The sequence below is a fragment of the Eucyclogobius newberryi genome, unplaced genomic scaffold, assembly GCF_026437365.1.
Source record: "Eucyclogobius newberryi isolate DKJ021-1_F unplaced genomic scaffold, fEucNew1.0.hap1 SCAF_15, whole genome shotgun sequence".
Classification (NCBI taxonomy): domain Eukaryota; kingdom Metazoa; phylum Chordata; class Actinopteri; order Gobiiformes; family Gobiidae; genus Eucyclogobius; species Eucyclogobius newberryi.
In genome coordinates this window covers 809,033-835,614 of record NW_027315779.1, presented here as the reverse complement: position 1 = coordinate 835,614, position 26,582 = coordinate 809,033, and the positions used below count along the sequence as shown (strand labels likewise).

The following is a 26,582-nucleotide window of genomic DNA, read 5'->3' as shown; positions in this document are numbered from 1 at the left end:
CAATCTGGCTTCCGCCCACTTCACAGCACTGAAACAGCCCTGGTCAAAGTACTCAACGATCTCCTCACCTCTGCAGACTCCGGGGCCCTCAACATCCTGTTACTACTAGACCTCAGCGCAGCCTTTGACACTATAAACCATTCCATCCTCCTACAAAGGCTGCGCCAACTGGGTGTTGAGGGCTCTGCACTTGACTGGCTCACATCCTACCTCACCAACAGGCAAGAGTTCATTTCCCTCTCCGGTCACTCATCCACCCTCTCCCCAGTAACGCAGGGGGTCCCCCAGGGCTCAGTCCTCGGCCCCCTCCTCTTCATCTGCTACATCTTCCCCCTTGGTCACATCCTCCGCCAACTCAACCTGGACTTTCACTGCTACGCTGACGACACCCAGATATACCTCACCACCAAATCCACCCAAAACCCTCCCCTCAGCCACATCGAAACCTGCATCTCTACAATAAAATCATGGCTCACTCTCAACTTCCTCAAACTGAACAGTGACAAAACAGAGCTCCTCCTCATTGGCACCAAATCCACTCAATAAAACTGGTCCCTTTTCACTCAGCATCGACACCTCGACCATCACCCCCTCTACCCTGGTACGCAATCTCGGTGTCATCATGGACCCCACCCTCTCCTTCACTCCCCATGTCAGCCACATCGTCAAGACCTCATACTTCCACCTCCGCCGCATCGCCAAAATCCGACACTGCCTCACCCTCCCCGCTGCTGAATCCCTCATCCATGCCTTCATCTCCTCCCGCCTTGACTACTGCAACTCCCTCCTCACTGGCATCTCCTCCCATTCCCTCCATAGACTCCAAATGGTCCAAAACTCCGCTGCCCGCCTCCTCACCCACACCCGGTCCCGTGATCACATCACTCCCGTTCTCCGCTCTCTCCACTGGCTCCCCATCAAGCAGCGCATAAACTTTAAAATACTCCTCCTCACCTTCAAAGCTCTTCACCACCTTGCCCCCCCCCTACCTGTCTGACCTCCTCATCCCCCACCGCCCCTCCCGAGCTCTCCGATCCTCCTCCTCTCTCACCCTGACTGCACCAACATCCCGACTCAAAACTTTTGGCGACAGAGCATTCTCCCGAACAGCACCCCGACTCTGGAACTCCCTCCCCCAACCTGTCCGCCACTCTCCCTCACTCACAACATTCAAATCCCGCCTAAAAACTAGCCTCCTCTACCCCATTGCCTACTCTTCTACCCCCTGTTACATCCCCATCTTTTTCTCTCTACTTCTTCTGTCTTGTTCATTTTATCTGTATATTAATGTGTTCTGTACGTGTTGTCCCCCCTGTCTGTAAATACCCCCCCCCCGTTTTTTTTATTATGTTCAGCGTCTTTGGGTCACTGAAAAGCGCTATATAAATAAAAGTTATTATTATTATTATTATTAGATAAACACTAAAGCAGTGCTTTTGCCTGTAGCGGCCTTTGCCATTGAATCAGCCGCCGCCGGTCGTCAGAGGCGGTTATCGAGACTGAATCATCGAAAACGTGATCTTGGAGAACTCGTTTTAGCATTCAAATGATAATATTTCATGTTAAATTGAAAGAATTGAAAAAAATGAATAAAAAAAAGTCTTGGATTACCCAGCAAATACTGTCCAAAGACTCTAATCTCACTTTTTTTTTTACTATTGAGAATTAAATAACTGGAATGAGTGTGTGATGTCACTTCCTGTCATTTTCTACAGATTTTTCAACGTTTTCTTCACAAATGCCCGCTTGATTGGGTCAAAACTATCATTTATTTGTACAACAGGTACAAATACATCAAATAAACTCAAAATTAGAACAGGGTAAAAAACCTTTCATAGGCCCTTTAATAAATAACCAAAGCGAAGGCTCGTTACAACACGTTCAGAAGAAGAAGACGACCAAAAGACCGAGGCGAGTCGGGCAGATAAGATCGCATGAGGCATTTATCTTTTACGACGTTGTTCCTGTGTTTTATCAGGCCGAGTTGTCAGGCCGAGCGCTGCTGACGTTCCACAGAAACGGGCAAATCTGGACGAGTGATTTATCAACGGGAAATCGCACGACAGAACAGTGGAAAGCAAAAGGAAATCACCACATTTGCCTCCGATGTGGAAATCCTGTCTGAAACAAATGAAGGCTTTAAGCGCATTTTCCAGCTCATTTATTCTGGACACAAAACGACAACGAACGACTTTTGAACTCGGTTGTGGACGAGTTTGATGCAAGAAAAAGTGGTTTTCTCACTCAAATCATGACCTCATAATCAAACGTTTATTTTTTTTCTAGGTCTTTATTGCCACGTCACCAAAATGTAAGCGCTGTTTGCTTCTGTCGTCGTCATGGCCACTGTAACCAAGAGCGAGGCCTGTCCAAGACCTCTTCAGCCCGAGGCCAGAGCGTGTAGAGTCCTACAGCAAACATTTGAATTAAATTATTGCCATTGTTGATCGATTAATCGTTAAGTTGAGACATGTTTTTGGGTCAGTTTGCTCTCTCCACGTAGAAGCGTAGGACACACCCGAACTCTCCAATCTGCACCTAAAGCTCTTTTATTACTTCATTTAATCCACATTTATACATTGTAACTTCAAAGGTGACACTATAGAGGCCAAACCCTCCCATCCAGTTCAACATGTTGATGCATCAAACTGAAGGATTTGTTGAAATGTAATTCTAATCTTCATTTATTGAAGTTTCAACTTAAAAAATACATTTAAAAAAAATATGCCAAAGTTCCTTAAGTCCTGGTTTACTCAAATGCTAAATAAGACATCCAAAATTCCCCTATTTGAATTTGTTTCTAATGTCAACAAAATGAAGCATCCTTAAACCTGCTTCTCAATTATTATTTTTTTATATTCCAAAAATGGGTTGGTAATTTTGGCAATTTTTATTTTATTTTTATACATGAAAAACATGCACAGTATTTTTAGTTTTACATTTATTTAAGTAAACTATAGAATAAGTTTTAAATGGATATATCTGCAGTACAAGTTTTATTTTTTTAATTCAACAACATATAAAAAAACACAATGAAAGAAGAAAACTAAACTAGAAAAACAGACATCCAGCAAATAAGAGAAAATCAAGGCACACGAAACCCAAAGAAAACCTCCAATTCAGTCCAAAGTCTGTCAAATTTATCCATTTTCAAATTAAGTCAGAACGTATTTTTTTTCCATACTACGAAGGTCCAGTACAAAGTCAGTCCAGTCCTTGATTGTCGGATCATTTTGTGTCATACATTTTTTTATGGGGGCCGTTTTTCGCTGCTGTCTGGAGGACGCGCCAGAGAAAACTGCTGCTTGTGTCCACGGCAGGAGTTCTGAGGCCCAAATATCATGATGTCATAAATTGTAACCAGGCTTTTAGATGGGATTTGAAAACACTCCGTCCAAATAGTTCTGTCCGGGGGTAAACTGGGCCGACTGGGCGAAAAACGAGTAGCTTCGGGATTCTCCGGACCACGGCTCGGCAGCCAATCAGAGCCAAGCACACAAATTTGCACACAGCATGCAAATTTTCACTTGTAAACAGTAAACTGTAATGGCGGACTATTGTCAAATGCTTACCGGCTCTATTTAATGATAATATTCCCTTTTATTCTAAGATTTAAGAATAAAATGGCCGTCCCTGCACAAATACCCTGTCCAAAATCCGGGAACACGGGCCTCGCTTTGTTGATCTGGGTCCAATACTTGAGCGCTACAGGACAATCCCAGAACACATGATAGTGTTTTCCTCCTGCTGCCACATCCTCTCCAACAGCCTGCACTTCCCTGTGAGTGATGGGCTCTTTGACACGGTGTTGTAGAAGCTTCCATTCACGCCCTTAAGTGGTTTGAGTCTACAGTGTTTGAGACGTAACGCTCTTTTACCAGGTTATTGTTAGGCCGGGCTGAGTTTGAACAATGAGGTGCATATGACCAGGTTCTCTACAGGAGCTTGTGAGGGAACCAAAAAGCACAAACACAGACGTACGGTTACATTATAGTTGTATGGAATTGAAGAAAACAACAATATAATAGATCAATAGTCTTCATAAAAAGAAACTACTGCAGCTGACTGTGTTCAAACGTTGTGTTCAAACGTGGTCCTCGGTCCGGTCCCTGGTCCGGGGTCCTCGGTCCGGTCCCTGGTCCGGGGTCCCCGGTCCGGTCCCTGGTCCGGGGTCCCCGGTCCGGTCCTTGGTCTGGTCCTTGGTCTGGGCCTCGGTCCGGGCCTCGGTCCGGGCCTCGATCCGGGCCTCGGTCCGGTCCTCGGTCTGGTCCTTGGTCTGGTCCCGCCGTAGACTTGGACCCTCGGTCTGGTCCTTGGACCCTCGGTCTGGTCCTTGGACCCTCGGTCTGGTCCTTGGACCCTCGGTCTGGGCCTCGGTCCGGTCCTTGGTCTGGTCCTTGGTCTGGGCCTCGGTCTGGGCCTCGGTCCGGGCCTCGGTCTGGGCCTCGGTCCGGGCCTCGATCCGGGCCTCGGTCCGGTCCTCGGTCTGGTCCTTGGTCTGGTCCTCGGTCTGGTCCCGCCGTAGACTTGGACCCTCGGTCTGGTCCTTGGACCCTCGGTCTGGTCCTTGGACCCTCGGTCTGGGCCTCGGTCCGGGCCTCGGTCTGGGCCTCGGTCCGGTCCGGTCCTCGGTCCGGGCCTCGGTATGGTCCCGCCGTAGACTTGGACTGGACCGGGACGAGGACCGGACCAAACCGCTGTTCTCCCGTGTTTCGGCCCTTCTTGTGTTCCCTGAAAATCGTCCCGCTCGACCCGGCCCGTGTTGACCCGGCCCGCTCGACCCGGCCCGTGTTGACCCGGCCCGTGTTGACCCGGCCCGTGTTGACCCTCTGTCCCCGTCTCTCGCCCGCAGGCCCTGATCCAGCTGCCCGTCTACATCTCCCAGTGCGAGGAGGTGCGAGTGTTCTTCGAGACCCGACCCGAGGACATCAACCCGCCCAAGGAGTAAGACACACGCATTTGAGCACTAAAGATGTGGAAAATGTGACTTTGTAAACTTTGTGACGACACGATCGGCGCTAAAGTCGCTTCGTTAACGTCGTTTCGTGAGCTGTTGCCAAGGGTTACGATTCTTTTTGGATCCTTCTGTAGTTTGCAAAGTAACAGAGCCGCGGAGCGTGTCGAAGAATCAAATCCAAATCGTAATTTGAGCCGGTGCAATCAAATCACAAAAGATTTAAATATTAATAAAATAAACGTAATTTTGGCCATTTTTATATGACAACATTGCATGGAAAAAAAATAAAGTATATACTTAATACATTTCTGTTAGATTGACATAATATTGTCTGAATATCGTCATCAAGATATAGAGATATTTGTCAATTTTACAGATTAAATGCATTTACTTCATGCTCAGGACAATACTACAATATTACAATACAATATATTGTACAATACTTCTTTTTTTATTATTAATAATAAAAAAATCCTATTATCATCATTTTTTTAATAACAGAACAGAAAAAATCGAATACAAAATAAATAGACATGACACAAAAATATATATATAAAGTTGAATCAATAAAGTTAAATTTGTACATTTTCAAATCGAGTCCGAATGGGAATTTTTCCTCTGTCTGGCCCTCGGTCTGGTCCTCGGTCTGGTCCTCGGTCTGGTCCTCGGTCTGGCCCTCGGTCTGGCCCTCGGTCTGGCCCTCGGTCTGGCCCTCGGTCTGGCCCTCGGTCTGGCCCTCGGTCTGGTCCTCGGTCTGGTCCTCGGTCTGATCGGGTCAAAAACAAGAGCATGTTGTTCTCCTCACATTTCTGCTGCGTAACGTCTCTCGCACGCGCTCGTCACGATGATGTCACGTCCCGTCGCCGTGACACCCGCTCATTACCGCCGCTTTAATGGACGTGCGCTCACTGCACTCGGCCGCTTCCTGCTGCCGCGGAAACGCACTTAACGACTCCCCTCTTTGCTGACGGCGCATGTGGGACGCGCCGCTACAGCCGGAGCTGCAGACGGCTGACATGAGTCTCCCGCAGACGTGCTGGACGTGCTGGACGTGCTGGACGTACTGGACGTGCTGGACGTGCTGGACGTGCTGGACGTGCTGGACGTGCTGGACGTGCTGGACGTGCTGGACGTGCTGGACGTGCTGGACGTGCTGGACGTGCTGGACGGCCCTTCAAAAGAAACTGAGAATACAAGTGATGGAACTGAGGGTTAGAAGAGGACGAAACAAGGTCCACGTCGCTGTGTTTGATCCACGTCGCGCTCAAAAATACAATACCACAGTGATATTTGTAACCAAGAGCAAAAGGAATCGTAATATCCATGAAATATAAAGGATGATAGTGATTAGGGCGGCACAGAACATCGGAAAAGTGTTGATATCGTAATTATCTGTATCGCAACAGACTAAATATATCGTCGTGGCAACAATGTCCTCCATCTGACGGAAAATGTTGTTGAAAAAGACACGTTTTGTTCAGGATTTTCTATTTTCAGTCTAAATTAGCCATTATTTAGTCTCTGTTTTGTCTCTGGGGTGTGTTTTATTTTGACAGTTTGACTAATGCAATAAGGCCTGAACATATTGGCTTCAAAATAGCTGAAACTGTCAAAAATATATTCAAATATTGCAATAATGTTACAGTACAACCACATTGAATATCGCAATAATTTCCAATATTGTGTCTTAATAGTTATGGAAAAAAATAAACGTGTGTCAAACTCAATGTTGATGCTAAATAAATATGAAGACGATCAATATGAAACAACACAATGCAATGGTACAATTATATACTTTATGTCATTCAAACATATATTGTCTCTATTTTATACCATGTGGTCAAACTAAATTCACAGGAGATATACTTTATATTTGAGTATTTTTCACAACCGGTAATACTTACTATACTTACGTTACGACACATTAGCCTCGTAACGTGCTACGACAGTTACCACGTGCTAAACCCCAAATGTCATTATAAAAACATAGTGGGTTTGTCGTCCATGTCACGTCTCGCTTGATCGTGAGACATTTTCATAAAAGACTGTCCAACGTTGTGTCGACACGTCTGATGGACGGTGTCGCTCAACAGCTCCAAGTGTGGAAAGAGAAGACGGGGAAACCATAAAGTGACACGTTTATGGAACATTTATTAGTAAAAACTGACTGACAAATGTCTGAATTAAACATGTTACGAAGACATTTAATGAGAACTGTCAGCTTTGGATTGAAAACGTGTGCTTTTCAAAACAAATGTCACTGGAGCAGCAGTTGGACATGTTTGCAGACTCAAACCTTCTGAAATCACCGAGCAGGACGATAATGAGTCTAAATATTACGTCTATGATTTAGAGTCAATAGCATAACGTTCCTTCACCCGCGCCTTCGTGCACGCCGTCCCGCACGCCTTCACGCCACGCCGCCCCGCACGCCTTCACGCCACGCCGTCCCGCACGCCTTCACGCCACGCCGTCCCGCACGCCTTCACGCCACGCCGCCCCGCACGCCTTCACGCCACGCCGCCCCGCACGCCTTCACGCCACGCCGTCCCGCACGCCTTCACGCCACGCCGTCCCGCACGCCTTCACCCGCGCCTTCGTGCACGCCGTCCCGCACGCCTTCCCGCACACCTTCCCGCACGCCGTCCCGCACGCCGTCACGCACGCGGTCCTGCACGCCTTCGCCTTTGCGCACGCCTTCGCCTTTGCGCACGCCTTCGCCTTTGCGCACGCCTTCGCCTTCGCGCACGCCTTCGTGCACGCCGTCCCGCACGCCTTCCCGCACGCCGTCCCGCACGCCGTCACGCACGCGGTCCTGCACGCCTTCGCCTTTGCGCACGCCGCCCCGCACGCCGCCACGCACGCCGTCCCGCACGCCTTCGCGCAAGCCATCCCGCCCCGCACGCCTTCACGCACGCCGCCTCGCACGCCGCCTCGCACGCCGCCCCGCACGCCGCCCCGCACGCCGCCCCGCACGCCGCCCCGTACGCCGCCCCGCACGCCGCCCCGCACGCCGTCCCGCACGCCTTCGCCTTCACGCACGCCTTCGCCCTGATATCGCCTTATTTGTATTAGAAGAACTCGGCGTCTGCGGCTCTCTCTCTCGGATTGAACATCTGGTCGCTCAAAGTCTTGCTCAAAGTCTCGCTCAAGGACGATCAAATCAGGCACGCCCCCCCCACCCCCCCAGTGTCACCCACAGCTAACTGATCATTTGAATTGGGTGAATGTGACTTTGAAGCGCAGCTCGGACGGCCGTGACAGAAAGCGTTAGATAAGAGCTGCCACGTTATTCTGAACGCGGCGTCGTGTCGGCGTCTCCGCTCTGAGCGAAGGGAAAGTTTTGTTCCCCTTTAGTTTGTGATAAATATCTCATCACCGCGACACCGGGATGGAAAATTGAGCGTGCATAGTAACAGGGGACAACGTGTCAATTATGCCAAAGACATTGGGAAGGTCTGAGGCTGCACAATGTTTCAGGTAAATAATGCTTTATTACTAACATAAGAGAACCTTTATTTGTCCTGTTTTACAAGGACAAGCAGGAAAACAGAAACATTCAATCACAAATCAAGAGAAACAACTATTAAAACAAAAAGAGGTCCTGGATCGAACAGTTTGATACTGATATGTTCAGTGCAACTACACTTAGCCACTACAGACATTTTTATAGAGGTTAAAATGTTTGTTAGCAATAAAAACATTGGGAATTGAATGAATAAATAGATAAAATAAAATAAAGACAAGCCAATAGCTGACCCCCGACCAGAAAAGGTGCAGTGCTGAGTTACGGGCAGCACCCACCAGGGGGCGCTTGGGGTGGTTTTAGATTTTAGAACAAGCTTTTCAAATTGAAAAGTATGTTGTTAAACAAGAACAAATTACAATATCACTCTTGTAAGCAGATGTATTTCCCTAGAACCCGAGTTAGTTGCTACTTGGAGTGTGAGGCAAGCTGGGAACCACTTTTATTGTGTTAAATGTCGGTAAATATTGAGTAAGAATACTTCCAAGTGAGTCAATCTACCAAGGATGCTCATATAATGACCCATATCCTGTGGCGGGAGTGGCTTAATACTAAGTACGCTCCTGTTAATTTAAAGCGAGCGTCGGGGGAAGACTTTGGCTCGACTTTATTAGCTTTCTGCGGGTGTCGCCCGCTGTTTGGCCGAGCGACAGGTACACAAAGAAACGAGTCGCACCCATTTATTACGAGCTTTAAATCTAGCGCACTGACAGCCCGGCTTTTGGCCAACGACGGCTGTAGACGAGGGAGGAGAGAGGAGGGAGGAGGGAGGAGAGGGAGATGGAGGAGGGAGGAGAGGAGAGAGGAGGGAGGAGGGAAGAGAGGAGGGAGGAGAGAGGAGAGAGGGGAGGGAGGAGAGGAGGGAGGAGCAAGGGGAGGGAGGAGAGGAGGGAGGGGAGGGAGGAGAGGAGGGAGGGGAGGGAGGAGAGGAGATAGGGGAGGAGAGGAGGGAGGAGAGGAGGGAGGAGAGAGGAGAGAGTGGAGGGAGGAGAGAGTGGAGGGGGGAGGGAGGAGAGAGGAGGGAGGAGGGAGGGGAGGGAGGAGAGGAGGGAGGGGAGGGAGGAGAGGAGATAGGGGAGGAGAGGAGGGAGGAGAGGAGGGAGGAGAGAGGAGAGAGTGGAGGGAGGAGAGAGTGGAGGGGGGAGGGAGGAGAGAGGAGGGAGGAGGGAGGAGAGGAGAGAGGAGGGAGGAGGGAAGAGAGGAGGGAGGAGAGAGGAGAGAGGGGAGGGAGGAGAGGAGGGAGGAGGGAGGAGCAAGGGGAGGGAGGAGAGGAGGGAGGGGAGGGAGGAGAGGAGGGAGGGGAGGGAGGAGAGGAGATAGGGGAGGAGAGGAGGGAGGAGAGGAGGGAGGAGAGAGGAGAGAGTGGAGGGAGGAGAGAGTGGAGGGGGGAGGGAGGAGAGAGGAGGGAGGAGAGGAGATAGGGGAGGAGAGAAGGGAGGAGAGGAGGGAGGAGAGAGGAGAGAGTGTAGGGGGGAGGGAGGAGAGAGGAGGGAGGAGGGAGGGGAGGGAGGAGAGGAGAGAGGAGGGAGGAGAGAGGGGAGGGAGGAGAGGAGGGAGGAGAGAGAGGAGGGAGGAGAGGAGCGAGGAGGGAGGAGAGGAGGGAGGAGAGAGGGGAGGGAGGAGAGGAGAGAGGAGGGAGGGGAGGGAGGAGAGGAGATAGGGGAGGAGAGGAGGGAGGAGAGAGGAGAGGGAGGAGAGAGGAGGGGGGAGAGAGGGGAGGGAGGAGAGAGGGAGGAGAGAGGAGAGAGTGGAGGGAGGAGAGAGTGTAGGGGGGAGGGAGGAGAGAGGAGGGAGGAGAGAGGGGAGGGAGGAGAGAGGAGGGAGGAGAGAGGGGAGGGAGGAGAGAGGAGGGAGGAGAGAGGAGAGAGGAGAGAGGGGAGGGAGGGAAGGAGGGAGGAGAGAGGGGAGAGAGGAGGGAGGAGAGAGTGTAGGGGGGAGGGAGGAGAGAGGAGGGAGGAGAGAGGGGGGAGGAGAGAGGGGAGGGAGGAGAGGAGGGAGGAGAAGAGAGAGGAGGGAGGAGAGGAGGGAGGAGAGGAGAGAGGGAGGAGAGAGGGAGGAGAGAGGAGGGAGTGTAGGGAGGGGAGAGGGGAGGGAGGGGGAGGAAGCGAGGCCAGGAGGAAGTGACGGAGGTGTTGTTTAGAGGCAAATCAGCAGCGTTGTCATAGCAATGAACAAAGCAACACAAAATGAATGGTCAAAAGTCCTCAAAGTGTTGCATAAAACAGGAAGTATAAACCTGTGCATTATAGATAGAGCTATAGAATTATTATTATAGAATTGAACAGCAGGGGGCGGACTAAAGCTGGACTAAAGCTGGACTAAACCTGGACTAAACCTGGACTAAACCTGGACTAAAGTGGGACTAATGTGGGACTAAAGCTGGACTAAACCTGGACTAAACCTGGACTAAAGTGGGACTAATGTGGGACTAAAGCTGGACTAAACCTGGACTAAACCTGGACTAAAGTGGGACTAATGTGGGACTAAAGCTGGACTAAACCTGGACTAAAGTGGGACTAAAGTGGGACTAATGTGGGACTAAAGCTGGACTAAACCTGGACTAAAGTGGGACTAAAGTGGGACTAATGTGGGACTAAAACTGGACTAAACCTGGACTAAACCTGGACTAAAGTGGGACTAATGTGGGACTAAAGCTGGACTAAACCTGGACTAAAGTGGGACTAAAGTGGGACTAATGTGGGACTAAAACTGGACTAAACCTGGACTAAACCTGGACTAAAGTGGGACTAATGTGGGACTAAAACTGGACTAAACCTGGACTAAACCTGGACTAAAGTGGGACTAATGTGGGACTAAAACTGGACTAAACCTGGACTAAACCTGGACTAAAGTGAAACTAATGTGGGACTAAAGCTGGACTAAACCTGGACTAAACCTGGACTAAAGTGGGACTAATGTGGGACTAAAGCTGGACTAAACCTGGACTAAAGTGGGACTAAAGTGGGACTAATGTGGGACTAAAACTGGACTAAACCTGGACTAAACCTGGACTAAAGTGGGACTAATGTGGGACTAAAACTGGACTAAACCTGGACTAAACCTGGACTAAAGTGGGACTAATGTGGGACTAAAACTGGACTAAACCTGGACTAAACCTGGACTAAAGTGGGACTAATGTGGGACTAAAACTGGACTAAACCTGGACTAAACCTGGACTAAAGTGGGACTAATGTGGGACTAAAACTGGACTAAACCTGGACTAAAGTGGGACTAATGTGGGACTAAACCTGGACTAAACCTTGACTAAACCTGGATTAAACCTGGACTAAAGTGGGACTAATGTGGGACTAAACCTGGACTAAACCTGGACTAAACCTGGATTAAACCTGGACTAAAGTGGGACTAATGTGGGACTAAACCTGGACTAAACCTGGATTAAACCTGGACTAAAGTGGGACTAATGTGGGACTAAACCTGGACTAAACCTGGACTAAACCTGGACTAAACCTGGACTAAACCTGGACTAAAGTGGGACTAAACCTGGACTAAACCTGGACTAAACCTGGACTAAACCTGGACTAAACCTGGACTAAAGTGGGACTAAACCTGGACTAAACCTGGACTAAACCTGGACTAAACCTGGACTAAACCTGGACTAATGTGGGACTAAACCTGGACTAAACCTGGACTAAACCTGGATTAAACCTGGACTAAAGTGGGACAAAAGTAGGACTAAAGTAGGACTAAACCTGGACTAAACCTGGACTAAATCTGGACTAAAGTGGGACTGAAGTGGGACTAAAGTGGGACTAAAGTGGGACTAAAGTGGGACTAAAGTGGGACTAAAGTGGGACTAAATTGGGACTAAAGTGGGACTAAAGTGGGACTAAAGTGGGACTAAACCTGGATTAAAACCTGGACTAAAGTGGGACTAAACCTGGACTAAACCTGGACTAAAGTGGGACTAAAGTGGGACTAAAGTGGGACTAAAGTGGGACTAAAGTGGGACTAAACCTGGACTAAACCTGGACTAAACCTGGACTAAACCTGGACTAAACCTGGACTAAACCTGGACTAAAGTGGGACTAAAGTGGGACTAAAGTGGGACTAAAGTGGGACTAAAGTGGGACTAAAGTGGGACTAAACCTGGACTTGAACTGGGAAAAAATAGGCTAAATTTAGGAGCTGTGACGCTTCCTCGTTAGCGTGAAAATGTCGCGTTGTATAAGTATGTTCTATGAAGTGATGTGTTTATGTTCTTTTTTCTATACATTTTCCCAGGAACAAGACAAACAAATGATAGAAATGACACAACATTCAAATGTCAAGATATGATCTTTATAACAAGCTGAGACATTCAAGTTACGCCTTGTATGTAATACAATATTGACAGATTAGTATTCGACCCAAACTCTGCGTCTGGAGACCCATGAGACCCCAATATAAGACCTGAAGACCCCGATAAAAGACCAAGACCTGAAGACCCCGATAAAAGACCTGAAGACTGAGACCCCGATAAAAGACCTGAAGACCCCGATAAAAGACCTGAAGACCCCGATAAAAGACCTGAAGACCCCGATAAAAGACCTGAAGACTGAGACCCCGATAAAAGACCTGAAGACCGCGATAAAAGACCCGAAGACTGAGACCCCAATAAAAGACCTGAAGACCCCAATAAAAGACCTGAAGACCCCGATAAAAGACCTGAAGACTGAGACCCCGATAAAAGACCAAGACCTGAAGACCCCGATAAAAGACCTGAAGATCGCGATAAAAGACCCGAAGACTGAGACCCCAATAAAAGACCTGAAGACCCCAATAAAAGACCTGAAGACCCCGATAAAAGACCTGAAGACTGAGACCCCGATAAAAGACCTGAAGACTGAGACCCCGATAAAAGACCTGAAGACCCCGATAAAAGACCTGAAGACCCCGATAAAAGACCTGAAGACTGAGACCCCGATAAAAGACCTGAAGACAACGATAAAAGACCTGAAGACCCCGAAGACCCCGATAAAAGACCTGAAGACCCCGATAAAAGACCTGAAGACTGAGACCCCGATAAAAGACCTGAAGACTGAGACCCCGATAAAAGACCTGAAGACCCCGATAAAAGACCTGAAGACCCCGATAAAAGACCTGAAGACCCCGATAAAAGACCTGAAGACTGAGACCCCGATAAAAGACCTGAAGACCCCAATAAAAGACCTGAAGACCCCGATAAAAGACCTGAAGACTGAGACCCCGATAAAAGACCTGAAGACTGAGACCCCGATAAAAGACCTGAAGACCCCGATAAAAGACCTGAAGACCCCGATAAAAGACCTGAAGACTGAGACCCCGATAAAAGACCTGAAGACCCCGATAAAAGACCTGAAGACCCCGATAAAAGACCAGAAGACACACACTAGTTTGAAGTGTCAGTGGAAGTGAAAGTGCCGTTCACTCTTCATAAAAACAAAAACATGACTTTGAACTGATCATTTGACTCATTTTAGATCATGATCAATGATCTAAAACGATCACGCTCCTCGTGAACCTCGTCTGACATCACTTTTAACACATTAATGACCCCGATTACGGCTCCTTCTCGCCTTCATTTTTAAAGCGTGATAATGGGTTGACTTATAGAGTCAAGATTTATCACACAATTAATGCTTTCACCGATCGAGTGTTTTTGAGGCCGGGAGCGAATCATTCAGGACGAAACGCCGCGTGCCAAGAACAACGAGCACAGGGCGAGTGTGGCGCCTGGTTTAGGGCGGGGCCAGGAAGACAGGAAATGACCACGGTGGAAAACTGACTCAATATTGTGGTAAAACAATATTAATATAAGGGATTTTATCTAGTGATTTTAAATGACTTTCTGAGCTTTTAACCACGTCGTAGAGTTATTTCCTCACAAAAAGACTTCCCAGTTTCTTCATGTCATAAGTATAAATCTGGAGGTCTCTTGTGGCCTTTTTGACTCCATAAATTATCATCATTTCCGCCATCGAATCACGGTAATTACAACTGTATGTCAGGGCAAGCTAGCTTTTGTTATCTCTCTATGGCAGTTCTCTCTGCTGCCAGGAGATGGAGTGCAAACACGGCTCCTGATGAAGACAGGAAAAAGTGAAATAATGCGAGGTTTTTGATACCATAACCAAGACTAGAACAGGACTAAACCAGGGCTAGAACAGGACTAAACCAGGACAAAACCAGGACAAGAACAGGACTAAACCAGGGCTAGAACAGGACTAAACCAGGACAAAACCAGGACTAGAACAGGACTAAACCAGGGCTAGAACAGGACTAAACCAGGACAAAACCAGGGCTAGAACAGGACTAAACCAGGACAAGAACAGGACTAAACCAGGACAAAACCAGGGCTAGAACAGGACTAAACCAGGACAAAACCAGGACAAGAACAGGACTAAACCAGGGCTAAACCAGGACTAAACCAGGACAAAACCAGGACTAGAACAGGACTAAACCAGGGCTAGAACAGGACTAAACCAGGACAAAACCAGGACTAGAACAGGACTAAACCAGGGCTAGAACAGGACTAAACCAGGACAAAACCAGGACTAGAACAGGACTAAACCAGGGCTAGAACAGGACTAAACCAGGACAAAACCAGGGCTAGAACAGGACTAAACCAGGACAAGAACAGGACTAAACCAGGGCTAAACCAGGACTAAACCAGGACAAAACCAGGACTAGAACAGGACTAAACCAGGGCTAGAACAGGACTAAACCAGGACAAAACCAGGACTAGGACAGGACTAAACCAGGGCTAGAACAGGACTAAACCAGGACAAAACCAGGACTAGAACAGGACTAAACCAGGGCTAGAACAGGACTAAACCAGGACAAAACCAGGGCTAGAACAGGACTAAACCAGGACAAGAACAGGACTAAACCAGGGCTAAACCAGGACTAAACCAGGACAAAACCAGGACTAGAACAGGACTAAACCAGGGCTAGAACAGGACTAAACCAGGACAAAACCAGGACTAGAACAGGACTAAACCAGGGCTAGAACAGGACTAAACCAGGACAAAACCAGGACTAGAACAGGACTAAACCAGGGCTAGAACAGGACTAAACCAGGACAAAACCAGGGCTAGAACAGGACTAAACCAGGACAAGAACAGGACTAAACCAGGGCTAAACCAGGACTAAACCAGGACAAAACCAGGACTAGAACAGGACTAAACCAGGACAAGAACAGGACTAAACCAGGGCTAGAACAGGACTAAACCAGGACAAAACCAGGACAAGAACAGGACTAAACCAGGGCTAGAACAGGACTAAACCAGGACAAAACCAGGACTAGAACAGGACTAAACCAGGGCTAGAACAGGACTAAACCAGGACAAAACCAGGGCTAGAACAGGACTAAACCAGGACAAGAACAGGACTAAACCAGGACAAAACCAGGGCTAGAACAGGACTAAACCAGGACAAAACCAGGACAAGAACAGGACTAAACCAGGGCTAAACCAGGACTAAACCAGGACAAAACCAGGACTAGAACAGGACTAAACCAGGGCTAGAACAGGACTAAACCAGGACAAAACCAGGACTAGAACAGGACTAAACCAGGGCTAGAACAGGACTAAACCAGGACAAAACCAGGACTAGAACAGGACTAAACCAGGGCTAGAACAGGACTAAACCAGGACAAAACCAGGGCTAGAACAGGACTAAACCAGGACAAGAACAGGACTAAACCAGGGCTAAACCAGGACTAAACCAGGACAAAACCAGGACTAGAACAGGACTAAACCAGGGCTAGAACAGGACTAAACCAGGACAAAACCAGGACTAGGACAGGACTAAACCAGGGCTAGAACAGGACTAAACCAGGACAAAACCAGGACTAGAACAGGACTAAACCAGGGCTAGAACAGGACTAAACCAGGACAAAACCAGGGCTAGAACAGGACTAAACCAGGACAAGAACAGGACTAAACCAGGGCTAAACCAGGACTAAACCAGGACAAAACCAGGACTAGAACAGGACTAAACCAGGGCTAGAACAGGACTAAACCAGGACAAAACCAGGACTAGAACAGGACTAAACCAGGGCTAGAACAGGACTAAACCAGGACAAAACCAGGACTAGAACAGGACTAAACCAGGGCTAGAACAGGACTAAACCAGGACAAAACCAGGGCTAGAACAGGACTAAACCAGGACAAGAACAGGACTAAACCAGGGCTAAACCAGGACTAAACCAGGACAAAACCAGGACTAGAACAGGACTAAACCAGGGCTAGAACAGGACTAAACCAGGACAAAACCAGGACTAGGACAGGACTAAACCAGGGCTAGAACAGGACTAAACCAGGACAAAACCAGGACTAGAACAGGACTAAACCAGGGCTAGAACAGGACTAAACCAGGACAAAACCAGGGCTAGAACAGGACTAAACCAGGACAAGAACAGGACTAAACCAGGACAAAACCAGGGCTAGAACAGGACTAAACCAGGACAAGAACAGGACTAAACCAGGACAAAACCAGGGCTAGAACAGGACTAAACCAGGACAAGAACAGGACTAAACCAGGGCTAAACCAGGACTAAACCAGGACAAAACCAGGACTAGAACAGGACTAAACCAGGGCTAGAACAGGACTAAACCAGGACAAAACCAGGACTAGAACAGGACTAAACCAGGGCTAGAACAGGACTAAACCAGGACAAAACCAGGGCTAGAACAGGACTAAACCAGGACAAGAACAGGACTAAACCAGGGCTAAACCAGGACTAAACCAGGACAAAACCAGGACTAGAACAGGACTAAACCAGGGCTAGAACAGGACTAAACCAGGACAAAACCAGGACTAGAACAGGACTAAACCAGGGCTAGAACAGGACTAAACCAGGACAAAACCAGGGCTAGAACAGGACTAAACCAGGACAAGAACAGGACTAAACCAGGGCTAAACCAGGACTAAACCAGGACAAAACCAGGACTAGAACAGGACTAAACCAGGGCTAGAACAGGACTAAACCAGGACAAAACCAGGACTAGGACAGGACTAAACCAGGGCTAGAACAGGACTAAACCAGGACAAAACCAGGACTAGAACAGGACTAAACCAGGGCTAGAACAGGACTAAACCAGGACAAAACCAGGGCTAGAACAGGACTAAACCAGGACAAGAACAGGACTAAACCAGGACAAAACCAGGACTAGAACAGGACTAAACCAGGGCTAGAACAGGGCTAGAACAGGACCAAACCAGGGCTAGAACAGGACTAAACCAGGGCTAGAACAGGACCAAACCAGGGCTAGAACAGGACCAAACCAGGGCTAGAACAGGACCAAACCAGGGCTAGAACAGGACCAAACCAGGGCTAGAACAGGACCAAACCAGGGCTAGAACAGGACCAAACCAGGGCTAGAACAGGACCAAACCAGGGCTAGAACAGGACCAAACCAGGGCTAGAACAGGACCAAACCAGGGCTAGAACAGGACCAAACCAGGGCTAGAACAGGACTAAACCAGGGCTAGAACAGGACTAAACCAGGACTAGAACAGGACTAAACTCTGCATTTACGTGAACACACGCTAAGACTGATTTTAGAGCTAAACTAGGCCTAAATCACAAGTGTTCATACAAATTATGACTGATTAAGTTGTACATCAGTTCAAAACTGTTTGGGAATACTGGATTAAGAAAACATTTGAGTCATTTAAAGTTGTGTTAAGCAATTTACATTATGCTTATTACAAAGTGTTAAACCTTAAGTCTTGTAATGCCTTGAATCACAAGAGAGAGTCATTGTGTTGACTAGATTTATACAAAGTGACTTTCTCTGGTCATACGAGGGCATCTGGGCACAGCATCAGCCCTACATGGACGGTGGTCTCTTAGTGTCAGTCATGTCCACAGTGATGTCCACAGTGATGTCCACAGTGATGTCCACAGTGATGTCCACAGTGATGTCCAACGTGATGTCCAACGTGATGTCCACAGTGATGTCCAACGTGATGTCCAACGTGATGTCCAACGTGATGTCCACAGTGATGTCCACAGTGATGTCCAACGTGATGTCCACAGTGATGTCCAAAGTCATGTCCACAGTGATGTCCAAAGTCATGTCCAAAGTCATGTCCACAGTGATGTCCACAGTGATGTCCAAAGTGATGTCCAACGTGATGTCCACAGTGATGTCCACAGTGATGTCCACAGTGATGTCCAAAGTCATGTCCACAGTGATGTCCAAAGTCATGTCCAAAGTCATGTCCACAGTGATGTCCACAGTGATGTCCAACGTGATGTCCACAGTGATGTCCAAAGTCATGTCCATAGTGATGTCCACAGTGATGTCCAACGTGATGTCCACAGTGATGTCCAAAGTCATGTCCACAGTGATGTCCAAAGTCATGTCCACAGTGATGTCCAAAGTCATGTCCAAAGTCATGTCCACAGTGATGTCCACAGTGATGTCCAACGTGATGTCCACAGTGATGTCCACAGTGATGTCCAACGTGATGTCCACAGTGATGTCCAACGTGATGTCCACAGTGATGTCCACAGTGATGTCCACAGTGATGTCCAAAGTGATGTCCAACGTCATGTCCAACGTCATGTCCAAAGTGATGTCCAAACTGATGTCCAACGTGATGTCCACAGTGATGTCCAACGTGATGTCCAACGTGATGTCCACAGTGATGTCCACAGTGATGTCCAAAGTCATGTCCACAGTGATGTCCAAAGTCATGTCCAAAGTCATGTCCACAGTGATGTCCACAGTGATGTCCAACGTGATGTCCACAGTGATGTCCAAAGTCATGTCCATAGTGATGTCCACAGTGATGTCCAACGTGATGTCCACAGTGATGTCCAAAGTCATGTCCACAGTGATGTCCAAAGTCATGTCCAAAGTCATGTCCACAGTGATGTCCAACGTGATGTCCACAGTGATGTCCACAGTGATGTCCACAGTGATGTCCAACGTGATGTCCAACGTGATGTCCAACGTGATGTCCACAGTGATGTCCAACGTGATGTCCAACGTGATGTCCAACGTGATGTCCAACGTGATGTCCACAGTGATGTCCAAAGTCATGTCCACAGTGATGTCCAAAGTCATGTCCAAAGTCATGTCCACAGTGATGTCCACAGTGATGTCCAAAGTGATGTCCACAGTGATGTCCAACGTGATGTCCAACGTGATGTCCACAGTGATGTCCAAAGTCATGTCCAAAGTCATGTCCACAGTGATGTCCACAGTGATGTCCACAGTGATGTCCAACGTGATGTCCACAGTGATGTCCACAGTGATGTCCACAGTGATGTCCAACGTGATGTCCAACGTGATGTCCAACGTGATGTCCACAGTGATGTCCAACGTGATGTCCAACGTGATGTCCAACGTGATGTCCACAGTGATGTCCAAAGTCATGTCCACAGTGATGTCCAAAGTCATGTCCACAGTGATGTCCACAGTGATGTCCACAGTGATGTCCAACGTGATGTCCAACGTGATGTCCACAGTGATGTCCAAAGTCATGTCCAAAGTCATGTCCACAGTGATGTCCACAGTGATGTCCAACGTGATGTCCACAGTGATGTCCACAGTGATGTCCAACGTGATGTCCACAGTGATGTCCAAAGCAGACACAGCAGCTGCTCCATGAATATAACGTCATGTTTCACAGATGGGTTTCATCTAGAGCTTCTTTTCCAATTCGGACCGACGGAGAATAAGAAGAAGACGAAGAAGACGCTTACACTTCACTGCTTCATGCAATTTGATATATATAAATCGCTATAACTATTGTATTATTGTCAGCGATTCCACTAACATTGAAATAAATACAAATAAATATAAATGTATTGATTTTGGGAGCCATCTTAACCAAGTATCCATAAAACTAGTCAAGTAAGAAGAGTAATGAAGTAATGGGGGAAACTACTCAAACAAAAGTAACTGTCAGAACGTAGCATCTGATTTATACGCTGATGGAATTCTAAGAATAAAGCGTTAACAGAAAAATCGTCTTTTGTGCCGCGCTTATGTTGTTTAGTGTAAGGCTACCCCAAATAAATTGTCTGTTTGCTGTAACCCGAGTCAACATTTTTCATCTGGCTCAGTCGGTAGGCAAATTATCATTTTTTTTTACTTTGAAGGCAAAAAAAAGATCAAAATTGTGTCATTTTTTGAGTCGGAGTGACCACCAGGGGTCAGGCTTCAACAGTCAATGACGGAAAACGTCTTTATCAACCCGATCAGGAGACTAAATCTCACGATTTTAAGATATTTCAATCAACCTTTTGTACGTCTTTATCCTTTATTTTGGTAGCGAAGACGAGCGCGGGGAACATGCGGGGGACACGGGCGCCGCCATGTTTGTTATGATGACGCTACTGGGCGTGTTTCAATCCCAGAATGCATCTGCGCACATGTGTTGCACGGTGCGTTCTCAATCCTTTGAGTTGAAAGACACGTTTATCAGCGTTATAAAAATATTCAACACGGCGTTTCAAGAAAGACCGGTCGGTGAGTCGGCGAAATAATTGAAAAATAAAGATTTAGACGTTTTTTCAACAAAATGCTGATATTTGTTTTTCAGTCGACTAGTTTCAAAACGGGTCGGTCGTGTTACGGCAAACAGACATATTATTTTGCCTAGCCTAATAAAATGATGTTTTCTTCTTTTGCAGGGAACCAATTGGAAAAAAGAAATCAGGTAAGATTATTCCGCACCCGCCCTTTAAATATGACTGTGTACTTTTTGTATGATCAGTGGAAAGATACTGGTCCCATGATGTCATTTTACAGTGGCATCGGGGCCATCTAGTGGTTGTGTTTATACTTTTTTTTACACCTCACAAATGTTTCTCTCTCTCAATATCCATGACGTTTCCGCATGACGTGTCGTTCAAGTCTTGTCCATCCGTTTTCCTTCTCATCAGGGATTGTGGAGCGAGCGACTACTTTCCTAAAGCGAGGTAGTAGCACACGGCCATGCACCGGGCTGTGCGTGTGCGCCCCCTGGTGGCCTCACACTAACATGTCCTCCCCTCCCCTTCACTGGCCCCGGGGCAGGTGGGACGCACTGCAAGGGGGGGGCTCCGGTCTCACCCACAGACCCGGAGACGCTCCATCAGTTTGTGTCGCTGGCTTCAGGTCTTGGGAGATTTCCGTAAAGATTTGGGCAAAGTCTCTTATATAAAGTGTAGTGGATTTAACCATTATAACCATTATAAGAGTGACACGGTATTGAAGGTCGACGATGACGCTGCCGCCTACGATCCATTCCATTTATCTCTAGGGATGTAACGATATCCAACGCTCTTGGTGCGATATCATCACAATACGCGTTTCACAGTACGACGTTTACTGTGCAGAAATGTAGAATATGTACTTTTTCTCCTTTTAAAATGTCTTGACAAGCCTTTGGTAAGAATGAGTGCTCTCCTACGCCAAAGAATTTAAATAGAAAAGTTCTAAATGGTGAAGTTATCTGCAGTGAAATGGAGCAAAGGATCATGGTCTATGTAGTTCCCTCCGTTCCTTTAGCGGTCGTCGCAACAGAACAGTATTTTTAAGAAAAGGAGCTTGATATATTGCGAGCCCACACTTTTATTGTGAAACTTTTAGCGATATATATAAAACACTTATTTTGGTTATTGTTACATCCCTTTTTATGCATTAAGTTATCTCTAAACTAACATCTTGGCAAGCGTTTTCGATCCAGATGCCCTCACTTATCAAGCACTGGTCGCATCATTTCAATGTGCACTATGTAGCGTTTCTCAGGGCTCACCACCTGCTCGTCTCCATGGTGATGGGCCTGTCACTCTAAACAAAGACGATCAGAAATAATAAAGATTGCACACACTTTAAAAAGGAGGATACTGCCCAAAAACACTATTCAAAATGTACAATATCGTTAAAAACATTAAAAAAATAATGAGCAGAATGAAACTCTTTAGTTTGAAACGAGTCACGAAAATGATTTATTCAACTCGACATTCACAAATATTATTGTCATTCTGCCTCAGCCCAACGGAGAAGCACCAACGATAAATACCGAGTCCCCAAAATGCTGTTCCATCCATAATTGATTGAACGATAAGTAGATGTATGTATGGTGGAGTTACAGGTCAGAACTGTGGAGAGGCGAGCGCGCTCTCAGTAAAAATGCATGTTTCTAAAGCATTTTGAAATCGATTAAAGATATAGAACTTTAGCGTAGAAGCAGAGCAATGCGATCTGAGGAAAAAGCTGCGTAGTGCACCTTTAAATTGTCACAAAATTGGTACCGTATTTTCTGGACTATAAGTCGCACTAGCCAAAAAATGCATAATAGAGAAGGAAAAAAACATAAGCCGCACTGGAGTATGAAATGCAAGGGTGAAAATAACAAATAATTTCACATATAAGTCGCTCTGGAGTATAAGTATATAAGTATAAATATAATATAAGTCGCACCCCGGCAACTTTATACTATGAAAAAAAAGGTCAGTAAAACACAGTAATTATTGGCCGTGTACATACTGTAGATAAAGTATTGATCCAAAACATCTGTACTATTGCCTGGAAACAAATGTGAACGTGTTTTCTTTAGGCGCGTAAGAAGCTCGTCGACCTTCAATACAACTCTGGGATTTTTAGTAGCATTTCACACAGTTTTCCACTTTAGCTTAGCATGGTAGCATGGTAGCATCCTTCATCATCAATAACACTCGCCGTATCGATGTTCCTGTGGCTAACTTTGGTGGTGGGTCATCGTCGTGTCGTTGCTGCCGTGTTTTCGATTAACCAGTCTGTGTCCACGCGTTTGCTTTCCGTTACCACGGTAACGTCTTATCACGCCTCCCCTCAGTCGAGCCGCGACGTTTCTTTTGAGGCGCGGCATCAGAAATAACTCGCTCCGGTCATCTTACGTTGATATTTTGCGCAGAAAACATGCTTAAATTTGCTTATCATTTCGATTTGGGCATTTTCAAAAAGGTCGTTCTGCCTCGTCGCCGAAATGCTAAAATTGTAAAGGTCATCGTCTCATTACCGCCAAAAAACAATTACGAAAATGCATAAATATCAGCGGAGGTGCTGAGTACTGAGGGAAGGCTGTAAGACGTGCACTGATCCAAAGTTATGTGCGTTTTATTTGAGTTTCCGGCTAAAATCAAAGTGTTTTTCCCTGTGTTTAGGCGACTCGTCCTCTGTGGATCCTCTTCTTTTGGATCAGTACGTCGCTGTTACCGACTACGCCAAACAGGAGAGCTCAGAGATCAGCCTCAGTGTGGGACAAGTGGTGGAGGTCATCGAGAAGAACGAGTCCGGTAAGTGTAAAACTGACGCTATTAATTACAACTCGTACTTACGCGGGCTTAGGGCTGTGCAATTGATTAACATGTCATCAACATCTAGATTCAGTGATCAGTTTGTGTCTGAGCTAAACTCCCAGACCTGAAGGTGCTGAACGGACTAAATAAACTTACTTTCATTCCGATTCATTACACAAACTAGCGCTCTATGTTGCTAAATTATTGTATTTCTACGTCTAATCCCGTCTAATCATTATAAACATGAACCTGGCCTCAGCTGCTGTTGCTTCGCTTCTCCTCTGCACATGCTCAGTTAGGGTAAAACCTGCAAACGTCCTTGAGTCCCACACAGGTTTATTCAGCGTGGTTTGAGCTCAGATCTATGTGTTTGAGGCGGTGTGGTCCTCAGAGCATGTGCAGAGCTCTAAAAGAAGCTGCTGTCCGCTCTGGTTCTAAAAGCTCATGTTAGAGGGCGGAGCATGAACGAGCCTCTGAACACCGTAACAGACGAGAGAAGAAGAACCAAGCTTCCCCCGCAGTAATGACCAGCGACCTGTAGAGGCCACTAAAAGCCTCAGCAGCAGAAGTGAGGGGGAAACAGGCTTATTTGGATATATTTTAGAACAATTTATATATAGTTGTGACATACGGTCATTTAGAATGTTACTGGTCAATCACTGCTTGCCTTGATTGCCCTGACCACACGCCACTGCAGTGAAGTAAAGTGCGTTGAAAACATTTTATGGTAATGCATTGAATTATCGAGTTAAAAATCACTTGCCACTATTGCGTAAATGTCCAAATATATTTATATTATACACAATTTGTGTCACTTTTATTATTAATATTAAGGCTGAATACCAATTTTGATTCCACAGTGATAATAAAAAAAATGCTAGTAGGTTCATTAATGTTAATAATGATAAAGACCATTCTAAAATCATTGTTAATATAGTTATATTTATGCAATTTTCTTTTCAGTATCGATCCTTGTTGAAATGAGTATTTAATAGTTTCGATACTAGCTTTAGTTAAGAAGAGGGGGGCGTGTTACAGGTATAGAGTGCTTCCTGGAGGAGGGGCTGAAACAGGGAAGTGTGCTGCGACACTCCCCAGGCTGACTCATCCTGGGGAACAGGCCGGTCTGCTCATCTGAGGGGAAGGATAGAGACTGTTCTTTAGCTAAAAACTGCAGGAATCAATCAAAAAACCCACTTTGGGCACATAAATGAGGCACCGATCGCACTGTAAGAAGGTTAAAAGCTCTGAAAAGTCGATTTTGCACGATATGGGACCTTTAATGCAGTTTAAGTAGCATCTCATTTCCTCAAGCCGTTTCAATCCTGGCGTTTGTTCATCACGTGGCGCAGGCTGGTGGTTCGTGAGCTCGGAGGACGCTCAGGGCTGGGTTCCTGCCACGTGCCTGGAGGCTCAGGACGACCCAGACGACTTCAGCATCCCGGGAGAGGAGGGTGAGCACAACACACGCCGCCGCTTTGATTACACTGGGCTCTTACGCAAAGATCAGTCAGGTTTGTCTGGACCTAAAAGCACGCAAAAGGAGAACTTAATATGGTATGGAAGGTGATTTTGTGGTTCATTTATGGGTTTCAGTGTCATGACATCACTAGCAAGCAAAATGTAACTCAAGTAAAGGTCAAATCTACTTAAGTAAACGTTTTGAATTCAAAAATTTACTTAAAGACTAAAAAGTAAAAGTATTTTGCACATTTTGAGAACGGTTAAAGCGAATTGTGCTGATTTGCCATATATTTCAAAATGAGAAAAAGTTGATTTTATATATTTTTCTTTGCTCAACTGAACTCAACATCTTCAGAAAAATAACTCTGCATTTTTCAGTCCTGTTGAAAAATGAGCCATTGTTATAATGACTAAAGTAAAATACATATAGCAGCACTTTTTCTCTTGTACTTTGTTACTTTCCACCACTGCATAACATTTATGGACACAATTTAAGGGACTTTCCACCAGTCAAACCGGCTTTTGTTTTTACGGTTATGGAATTGTAATAGAATCACGTGTTTTACTGAAATGACTCAATAGCGCTCGGGACTGAACGTTTGTGTGCAAAACCAGACCAATCCGCAGTTTAATCAACATTTGAACCGATGCAGTTTTATGAAGAACAGAGAAAATATCCAGTGCTTGAAAAAACTGTTCCAAAATACGTGCAATTTGTTTATTTGCGTGTTAGTTCTTTGGTCTTTTTCAGTCTTTTTGTGGAGTTTAAAACGTGAACATTGAGAATATCAACACATACATTTTCAAATCTTGTCAGAAACATAAATCACAATTAGATATTTGTGCAATTTTTCCTGCACGCCAGAAAACTTTGAAATACTTGTAGTGTTTTGCAGCCTAAATTCTCCACTAGTTCGACTGATAAACGTGACGACGCACAATCCCGAGCTCTATTGGCTCTTTTATGGACGATCATATCATAGGAACTTTGTGCAGGTGTGAGTCTGATATTGGGCTCCTCTTTAAACAAAGGTAAACATTAGAGTATTGCACTTGTTGGTGGACTGACTGTGTGTTTGACTCCCTGCTCACTGTGATGTCATCATGTCAGCGCCAAGGAGGTTCTGGTCCCTGCCCAGGCACGTGGGCCGCCGCAGAACCTTAGGCGATCTGTTCGGCTCGGGGCCAGGTGGAGGCGCTGTCTCTCTTTTCCTTCTGTGTGTGTGTGTGTGTGTGTGTGTGTGTCTGTGTGTGTGTGTCTGTCTCTCTGTGTGTGTGTGTCTGTCTCTGTGTGTGTGTGTCTGTCTCTGTGTGTGTGTGTCTGTCTCTGTGTGTGTGTGTGTGTGTGTGTGTGTGTGTGTGTGTCTGTG

General features: G+C 46.6%; 1 protein-coding gene across 2 annotated transcripts in view; it reads left to right on the top strand.

Moving 5' to 3' along the window:
* Positions 1-26,582, top strand: part of sh3pxd2b (SH3 and PX domains 2B) — an 85,788-nt gene that overhangs the window by 49,405 nt on the left and 9,801 nt on the right. The window contains exons 5-9 of one of the 2 annotated variants that reach the window (XM_072445686.1): positions 4,853-4,944; positions 21,118-21,143; positions 21,370-21,405; positions 23,614-23,745; positions 25,101-25,202. In XM_072445686.1, coding sequence (XP_072301787.1) covers positions 4,853-4,944; positions 21,118-21,143; positions 21,370-21,405; positions 23,614-23,745; positions 25,101-25,202 — 388 coding nt within the window. The remainder of the gene's footprint in view (positions 1-4,852; positions 4,945-21,117; positions 21,144-21,369; positions 21,406-23,613; positions 23,746-25,100; positions 25,203-26,582) is intronic. The other variant, XM_072445687.1, reaches the window with a different exon arrangement.